The sequence below is a fragment of the Nannospalax galili genome, unplaced genomic scaffold, assembly GCF_000622305.1.
Source record: "Nannospalax galili isolate Female #2095 unplaced genomic scaffold, S.galili_v1.0 scaffold995, whole genome shotgun sequence".
NCBI lineage: Eukaryota > Metazoa > Chordata > Mammalia > Rodentia > Spalacidae > Nannospalax > Nannospalax galili.
In genome coordinates this window covers 584,323-594,022 of record NW_008337291.1, presented here as the reverse complement: position 1 = coordinate 594,022, position 9,700 = coordinate 584,323, and the positions used below count along the sequence as shown (strand labels likewise).

The following is a 9,700-nucleotide window of genomic DNA, read 5'->3' as shown; positions in this document are numbered from 1 at the left end:
TTGTAACCAGGTAAACATGTCCCCAGAGGGTTTAACACCTGAACATAAGTTGTTACCAAATTCAAAATATCAGATTTGAAAGAAAGAATCTGAAGATGTCCCCAAAGATGAGAAATATTTAAGTATTTAAGCCCAACCTCTACAAAATTACTGTTTTGATTTGGCCGGGGGGGGGGGTCTTTTTGAGACAGGGTCTCCCTGTATCCCCAGCTGACCTGGAACTTGCTATATAGATCAGGCTAGTCTTGAACTCACAGAGATCTGCCTGCCTCTGCCTCCCAAGCACTGAGATTAAAGGGGTGCACCACCCCACCCAGCTGTTTTGAGTTTTTGAAACAGGATTTCAGAATGTAGCCCAAGAGCTGACTCAAACTTGCAGCCATCTTCCCGCCTCCCAGATTCTGGGAGTGCACTACCATATCCAGTCAAAATTACATCGTTTTAGGTCACATTAACATACAAAGTAAAAGTTTTCATCCCTTCAAGTATGCAAAAAATACAAACATAAAGGACAAAATAAAAATATATCCACAAAGACCAAGCCAAAGTTACATATTTGACAAAACCTGATACTAATGCTAAGATTGATAAGAGTTTTAGGGTGCAGAGAGTCCTTTAAGACTGGGTCTCACATAGCTTAAACTAGTCTTGAATGCAGTATGTAGACAAGAATAACCTTTAATGATTCTGCCTCATCTGAGTGCTGGGATTATAGGTGGGTACATGTCACCATGCCCAATTTATGCAATGCTGGGAATCCAACCCATGGTGGTGTTTATGCTATGCAAGAATTGAGCTAATCCCCAGCCCCAAATTTGACTCTGTGTGCACGTGTGTGTGTCCAGGGATTGAACTCAGGATGTTACACATGCTGGGCAAAAAATTCTACTGAGCCCTGCATCTTGAGTTGATGATTGACACAGAGTAAAAGCTTTCACAAACAACAGCTGTCTATAAAGTTTAGTGAACAAAACCCTGTCCCAAGTAGTCTTCTCCCAACTTCAAAAGGCTTGTAATTAATTCTAACAGCTCTTACCAGTGTTCCGGAAATGAAAATATTTGATGAGTAATCTCAGTGGGGAATGACCTCATTCAAGTGAACCAAAGTTCTCTGACAAGTTTAGATGTTGACTCTGAGCTGGAGTAGGCTTAGTCAGTTCTTACCATGAGTGTGACGTGACTCACTGAAGAAAGTGCAACTGTAAAGTCATATAACTAGGAAATTACAGGGGTGAAAGCCTGGGCTTTATGACCACACATTACATAGTGCAATTTATTGTAAATTTTTTTTTAAGGTAGAGGACCATTAAGTGTTTAAAACAGAAACAATAGGGCAGACAAGCTGTAAATCTTGGCAGCTCCTAGGAAGATGGGTAACAAGAGAAAGTTGTGACTTTAAAAGGTGAAGGGCAGACTGTCCTCAGTGAGAAAGCACAGTGTCAGGTAAAGTGTGTTTAAGCTTTTGGCCAGTATCCAAAAAAGATAAAGCCGGGAGAGAGAGGGAGGGGGGAAGGTAGAGAGAAAAGTTACATTTATTTTTTGTTGTTGACTTTTGTGTATGTGCAGGTGCCTGGGGAAGCCAGAACAGATGAGGGCATCAGATCCCCTGGAACTGATTACTGGTGATTGTTGCCACCCAACGTGGGTGTTGGGAACCTAACATGGTCCTCTGGAAACACAGCAAGCACTCTTAACCACTCAGTTATCTCTCCAGCCCAAAGTTCTGGCTTTTTACCCTGAACTCAGAAAAGTGGGGCAGTCTTAGTAGTGAAGAGCTGTAAGCAACTGCCCAATTTCTTAAGAAACGAGTTCAGGAACTGACAGAATGCCAAGATCCTTAGCTCCTCCTTTTAAACATCTTGAAGTTCCTAGAATGCAAGATTAGCATGTGATTCCTGAAGAAATTCTAATTTCTTGGGATCCATTGTTTTGATAATCTGATAGCTAAAGTGTCACTAGGATATATTTATTTACTTTTGCCAGGTTGATCACACCACAATCAGTCTCTGTGATCTCTTACCTCACCTTCCCCACTTTCTCCAGATTCCTTTTACAAGAATTAATTGGGGACTACAGAGATGGCTCAGTGGTTAAGAGCACTGGCTGCTCTTCCAGAGGACCCAGGTTCAATTCCAGCATCCACATGGTGACTAACAACCATCCTTAACTCCAGTTCCAGGGGATCTGATACACTCTGCTAGCCTCTGCAGGCTTTGTACTACACGGATACACTTACATACATGCAGGCAAAACACTCATACACATAAAAATAAATAATTGGGGGCTGAGGAAATAACTGGATAAAGTACTTGCTTCCCAAGCAGGAGGACCTGAGTTCAATTCCCAATACTCCACGTTAAAAATTACTAGGGAGGGGTTGGAGAGATGACTTGGCAGTTACAAGGACTTGCTGCTCTTGCTGAGGACCTGGGTTCAGTTCCCAGCACCAACATTACGTGGCTCACAACCACCTGTAAATCCAGTTCCAGGGGATCCTACACACCCTTCTGGCCTTCCCAGGCACCTACCTCCATGTAGTACACACACCCATGCACACACACACAAAATTTTTTTAATCACTGGGGGCTGGAAAGATGACTCCACGGTTAAAAGGTCCAACTGCTCTTGCAGAGGACCCAGGTTCAATTCTCAGCACTCACATGGCAGCTAACAACTGTCCATAACTCCAGTTCCAGGAATCTGACACCTGACCTCTGCTGGCATTGCATGGCACAGGTGCACTCACACAGATGCAGCCAATACACTCATGCACAAAATAAAAATATTAAATTAAAAATCGCTGGATTGGTTGGTTTGGTTGATTGGTCTTGAGACAGGGTCTCCATGTGCCCCAATAGGCCTGAAAGTCACTATCCAGACCAGACTGGCCTCCAATTCAGAGTTTGACCTGCCTCTGCCTTCCAAGTGCTGGGATTAAAGGCATGTGCCACCATGTCCCACTAAATTAAAGAATTAAAAGAAATTTTTTATTTAAATACATTATTAGGGAGACGGCTGGAGAGATGGCTCAGTAGGTGAGACCACTGACTGTTTTTACAGAGGACCCCAGTTCAATTCCAGCACCCACTTGGCAGTTAACTGTCCTCCATGGGCATTATATACATGGGTGCACTTACATGCAGGCATAATATTCATACACATAAAAAATTTTTTAAAAAAAATATTTTTAAATCACTGGGGAGGCAGAGACAGAAGGGTGGCTAGGGCTTGCTGGCCAGCCAGCCTAATCAGTGAGCACCAAGTTCAGTGAGAGAATCTCAAAAATAAGGTGGAAAGCAATAAAGACATCAGATGTTAATATTTGGTCTACACATGTGCATACACATAAAAGCAAGCTTAAACACACAATCATCTTGACTCACCAGAGAAATTTTATGCAATTTACTTTCATGGCTTTAAAAGTAAGGGAAATGTATAAAGCAATATAGTTCTTGGGCAATCAAAACTGTAAACACTGGAATGGGTTTGGTTTGTATTACTGGGAACTTATTCTTCTGATGCACATGAGCAGTCATGCATGCCTGAAGCTTGAAGTCAGTATGTAACTACAACTTTCCATTAACACTGCAGGATCTGGTTAAGTTGAATTAGGTTGAATTTCCAGTAAGAAATCAAGTCCCTTAACCATCATTCCCCACAGCGAAGCAGTAAGGGAGTATCTAGATTGGGAAGTCAGTGCGTTCAGTGACTTCTCTTCAGGAAGCGGTGCTTCAGGAGCTGGAGAGCAGAAGGTCTCTCATGCTGGTCCCTAAGAATAGGAAAACACCATGTTAGAAGCAGCACACTGTAATATGACCACTCCCAAGATCTGCCAGACCCCAACGCAGGCTTTAAAGATGGAGGCACAGAAGCTGAAGAGATGACTCAGTGGTTGAGAGCACTTGTTACTCTTGCAGAGGACAATTCAGTTCCCAGTTCCCAGCACCTGCATCAGATGACTCATAACCACCTCTAACTCCAGTTTCAGGAGATTTGACACCCTCTTCTAGCCTCCATGGTCTCCTTCACACACACATGGCATACACACAAACACATAAATAAAAAATAAAAGTGGAGGCACAACTGCTGACAGTCCAGCCAACCTAGCTTGAGCCCTGACTGCAGTTTGTAGCAGTCAATCTCAAGCAAGTGACCCAAAATTTCCTCACCTGGAAAATGAGAGCTACCAATAATGCCTACATGCTGGGGCTATGACTCAGTGTGTAAAGGGCTTACCTGGAATGTATAAGGCCCTGGGTTCAATCTCTAGCACTGCAAAAACTGAACTTGGTGGTGCTCATCTATAATCCAGCACTTGAGAGGTGGAGGCAGGAAGATCCACTTACAAGGCTATCTTTGGTTAAATATTAAGTTGGAGAACTTACGACCAGCCTGTCTCAAAAAAAGATTTTTTTTAACTCTAACTCATTGGAAGAATTAAACAGTATATCCAGCTTTTTGACATTGGTAGCTATTGTAAATAAAAACAAAGCCCTGCTTTGAGAGAGAGAGAGAGAGAGAGAGAGAGAGAGAGAGAGAGAGAAACCACACTGGGCTAGGCCCTACTTTTCCACTGTATTTTTGTTCAATTTGTTCAGAATATAATTTACATATACCTACAATTCATACTTTCAGCCAGGTATGGTGGCACACACCTTTAATCCCATCATTTGGGAGGCAGAGGCAGGTGAATCTCTGTAAGATCAAGGCCAGCCTGGTTGATGTAGCGAGTACCAGGCCAGCTGGGGAAACAGGGAGACCCTACCTCAAAATAATAAAAATACTTTCAGGGTTACCATGCAATAAGAATTTTTGGCACCATTACATTTACTTATAAAATTTGGAGAGATGACTCAATGGTAAGGTGATTCCTTGCCAAGTCTGACATCCTGAATAAACTCACATGGTGGGAGAGAATGAAATTTCACAAGTTGTTTCTGACTTCCACACATACATAGCATGTGCAAGCCTCCCCTAGACACAAATAAATGTGAAGAACTCAGCTTAAAATACCTTTAAAAGTAGATATTTATACTGTTTGCATTGTTTGTTGTTTGTTCAGACAGGGTTTCACATATCTCCTGCCAGCCCTGAACTGGCTTTGTGGTTGAGGATCGCCTTGAACTTTTGATCCCCCTGTCTCCACCTCCCAAGTGCTGAAGTAACAGGAACACAGCAGTATCCTCAGTTTATGCAGTACTGGGACGGAACCCATGGCTTTGTTTGTACACACTAGGCAAGAATGCTGCCAACCGAGCTACATCCCCATCCCCTGAAGCAAAGCTTTGAATGGGCCAGACATTGGGAGGAGAATAGCTGCTTGAGGTTCCTGGGCATCTGGCTGCTTTGAGTGTCTTACCTGGTGAGGCACATGCGCACAAAGTCTGCTGCAGATTCTGAGAAGCGGTCAGGTAGAGGAGGCATTAGGCCTCTATGCGCCCCGATGTAAAACATGGCCGCCAGCCTATCCATGGAAGCCAGAGGAGGCTTCCCCGTCGCCATCTCAAAGACGGTGCAGCCAATGCTCCATATATCTGACTTCCTTCCGTAGCCAGATTCGTTGATGACCTCAGGGGCCATCCAGTACGGAGACCCACGGACGGACTTCAGCATGTCGCTGTGAGTGCCGTTTAAGCCTGCCCAGGCCAAACGCTTGGCACAGCCAAAATCGATCAGCTTTATTATTCCTGTTGGCATGAGCATGACATTGTTTCCTTTGATATCTCGGTGTACTACACAGTTCTCATGGAGATAAGCGACACCTTGCAGGATCTGTCTTGTATATTTACAGAACACCATCTCTGGCAGTGGACCGAAGCGGTTTATAATACTAGAGATGGACCCACCAGGGACAAATTCCATGAAGATGCTCACAGTATTCTCCTCCAAGCATGTCCCCAGATAAGCTACAATGTTGATGTGCTTCAGTGCCTTGAGCAAATCCACTTCTTCCTGCAGTTTCCGGTATTCTTTCTCAGTAGCTAATTTATCGGAGGTATCCAAGGCCACCTGCTTTACAGCTATCAGCTGCCCTTGGCTAGTGAGCCCACAGTATACCTAGAAACAAAACAATACATATGTGCTGGATAGCATCAGTTGTCAACTTGACACACCTGGGAAGAGGGACCCTTGACTAGGGAATTTCCTCTATCACATTGGCCTGTGGGCATGTCTTGTGGGGGAGCATTTTCTTGATTGTTGGGTGATGTGAGAAGGTTCAGCCCACTGTGGATGGTGCCACCCTGGGCAAGTGGTCCTGGATTGTATAAGAAAGCAGGCTGATGGGCCTGGAGAGATAGCTCAGCAGTTAAGAGCACTGACTGATCTTGAAGAGGACCCAGGTTCCATTCCCAGCATCCACATGGTGGCTAACAACCATCTGTACCTCCAGTTTCAGGGGATCAGACAGCCTCTTCTGACGGCCACAGGCATTGCACATCACAGGTGCACTTACATACATGCAAGCAATACACTCCTACACACAAAATTTCTTAAATTAAATAAAATATTTAAAAAGAAAGAAAGAAAAGCAGGCTGAGGAGCAAGCTATGACCTCTGCTTCAGCTCCTACCTCCAGACTCCTGCCCTGAGTTTCTGCCTTGGCTTCCCTCAAAGATGGGCTGTGATCAGGACATGTAAGCCAAATACACCCTTTACTATTCAAGCTGACTTGGGTCAGTGTTTTATCAAAGCAATAAAAAGGTGTTTAGGACAACTTATTCAATTTAAATGCTATAGTGACATGTTCAAAAGTGCCCTTTCCTTCTCCTCCCAAACACTTCTCTTCCTCTAAGTCTATCATTACCAGCTAAACAACACATAGTTAGGTGAACTCTGTGTTCAAGGGAGCCAAGATGGCAGTGGAAAAGCAGTGTGGTGCACAGATATCATAATGTCTTGGAGTCACACGTCTTAGATCCATCTGAACCCCAGCTTCATTATTCGCTACTCATGTGTTTTTGGATACGTTGTATTTTTTCCCCTTGCTTTTCTTTTTCTTTTAAGATTTATGAGTTTATGTACACCACATGGATGCAGGTACCTATGGAGGCCAGAGGGCATTGGATACCCTGAAAATGGAGTTGCAGACGGTTGTGAGCCTCCTTATGTAGGTGCTGGGAACTGAACTTGAATTCTCTGCAAGAAAAGTAAGCCACTCTTCACTGCTGAGCCATCTTTTCAGTCCCTTGTCTGGTTTTGTTGTTGTTGTTTATTTTTTTTATAAGATTTTTGTTTTTAGCCTGGCATGGTGACACATGCCTTTAATCCCAACACTTACGAGGCAGAAGCGGGTCAAGCTCTTTGAGTTTGAGGCCAGACTGGTCTACATATCGAGTTCCAAGCCAGCAAATCCTACATAGTAAGACCCTTTCTCAAAAAATATTTATTTTTTTATTCTTATTTATGTGTGTATGTGCCCCTTTCATTTATGTGTATGTATGCTCACATGTGTGCAGGTGCCCATGGAAGCCAAAGGGAGATGTTGGATGCCCTGGAGCTGGAGTTACAGGTAGTTGTTGTTAGATATAGATGGGTGCTGTGAATAGAACTCAGGTCCTCTGAAAGAGCAGGAATCACTTTTTTAAAATTATCTTTATGTGTATGAGTGGTGTGTATGTAAGTGTACCTGTGTTATGTAATGCCAGCAGAAGTCAGAAGAGGGCGTCAGATCCCCTGGACTGAAGTTATAGACAGTTGTTAGCTATGATGTGGGTGCCAGGAATCACACCCAGGACCTCTGCAATCTTAATCACTGAGTCATCTCTCCAGCTTTTGTCTCATATAGCCCAGGCTGGCCTCCAAATCACTATATAACTGAATATGACTTTGAACTCATGATCCTCCTGCCTTCACCTTCTGAGTGCTGGGATTATAGGTATGTGCCACCACACCCAGCAGTCGTATGATGCCTGTGTACACATGTATGTATGGTGCACATGGAAGCCAGGGGTCAACATTAGGTATCTTCCTCAATTGCTTTCCCACCCTTTTTCTTTTAAAGACAAAGTCTCACAAAACCTAGAACTCTCCAATTAGGTTAGGTTGGCTGGCCATCAAATACTAGGGATCCTCTGGTCACTTCCTCCCTTAGCACTGAGATTATGGGTACACATTATAGGACCCAGCTTCTATGCAGACACTGGGGATGGAACTCAGGTCCTCATGCTTACACAGTAAGCATTTTACCAAATGACCTATCTCTCCAGCCCTCCATATATGATCTTTCTTAGTTCAGTTTTTTGGGGTTTTTTGTTGTTGTTGTTTGTGTGGTTTTGTTTGGTCTTTTTGAGTAAGAGTCTCCCTGTAGCCCAGCTGTCCTGGAACTCACTATGTAGACCAGGCTGGCCTCAGTCTCACAGAGCTCCACCTGCCTCTGCCTCCCGTGTGATGGAACTAAAGGCATGCACCACCACACCCAGCCTCTTAGTTCAGTTTTGATCTATAAAACTGATGTAACAACAATTCATCCCACAGATTTCTCTGATGACACCATCAGATGCTGGTCTGGGAGAGCTCCTCACCAAATAAAGACCACATGGTGAGGGCAGATCTAAAGCTCTCTGGATATAGGAAGCAAGTCCTTCAGTCACTCTATGATGTGCTCTCAGGGGTTTTATTTTCTTCCTACCTTCTCATGGATTCTGGAAGTGTCCCTGACTGCAGACCACACAGTTCTGTCTTATTTGGAGGTCAATCATCTCTTTACCTATCTATGCAAATCCTCTATAGTTTACCAAGACATTAGGGGGTCTTTTATGCAATTCACAAAACATAAGGAACACCATTTGATTGTGCCCCACTGCAATCAGTCTCCAATTTCCAGTGATATGTTGAGCCACCAAAGGGAGAGATTTCTTTCCCAATGGTTTTGTGATAGTGACAGGATCTAAAATTACCTAGGAGACACACCCCTGGACATATATTAGGGAGTTTCTAGATTAAGTGAACTAAGGTAGGAAGAATCACCCTGTAATGTGGACAGAGCACCAGCATTCATCTCTCTCTGCTTCTTGACTGTGGATGCAAAGTGACCAGCTGCCCCACACTCCTGCTCCCATGCTTTCCCCACTGTAATGAACTGTGCCTTCAAACTGTAAGGCAAAATATATAATTCTTTCCTTAAGTTGCTTTTGTCAGGTGTCTTTTTGCAGCAGCAAGAAAAATAACTAATACAAGGCTTGAACCTAGAATGAGAGGCTAGAAGTGGAATGGCCATCAGACCCTTGCCTGATAGCAAGGGCCAAGTGGGGAACAGATCCTGAGGACATCGTTTGGTCCCTAAAAACATCAGACAAACTCCATACCTTCCAACTGCATAAAGCAAGGAGCATCATCTCCCTGAAGTCAGTTTGGGTTAGGTTTTCTGTTGCTTCCAGTTGAAAGAGTTCTAAGTAAGCATGCCAGCAGGAGGATGGTAGGGAAGAGAGGGCTCAGGGTGGGTGGAGAGTTCTGGTATGAGGGTTTAAGGCTTACTTACTGTGCCATAGGCTCCTCTCCCAAGGATCTCACCCTTGGTCCACAGAATAGCTTCTTCCTGGTTTAAGCTCTTTTCAGAAAGTGTCTTCTTTTCATTTGAGTTAAGAAATTTCTCCTCCTCGTCATATATCTGGAAAACATTACTACATCTCTGGGAAAATGAGACAAGAAAAATCATCATTTAACTCTGAGTTGGAGAGAAGGGGAGAACACAGGAGAGTCT

General features: G+C 43.8%; 1 protein-coding gene across 1 annotated transcript in view; it reads right to left on the bottom strand.

Annotated features, from left to right (window-relative positions):
• Positions 1–3,702: 3,702 nt before the first annotated feature.
• Positions 3,703–9,700, bottom strand: part of Map3k19 (mitogen-activated protein kinase kinase kinase 19) — a 32,486-nt gene continuing 26,488 nt past the window's right edge. Inside the window, exons 9-11 of the mRNA XM_008832452.1 lie at positions 9,479–9,628; positions 5,360–6,057; positions 3,703–3,769 (exon numbers count right to left, since the gene is read on the bottom strand). Of these exons, the coding sequence (XP_008830674.1) occupies positions 3,703–3,769; positions 5,360–6,057; positions 9,479–9,628 (915 nt within the window). The remainder of the gene's footprint in view (positions 3,770–5,359; positions 6,058–9,478; positions 9,629–9,700) is intronic.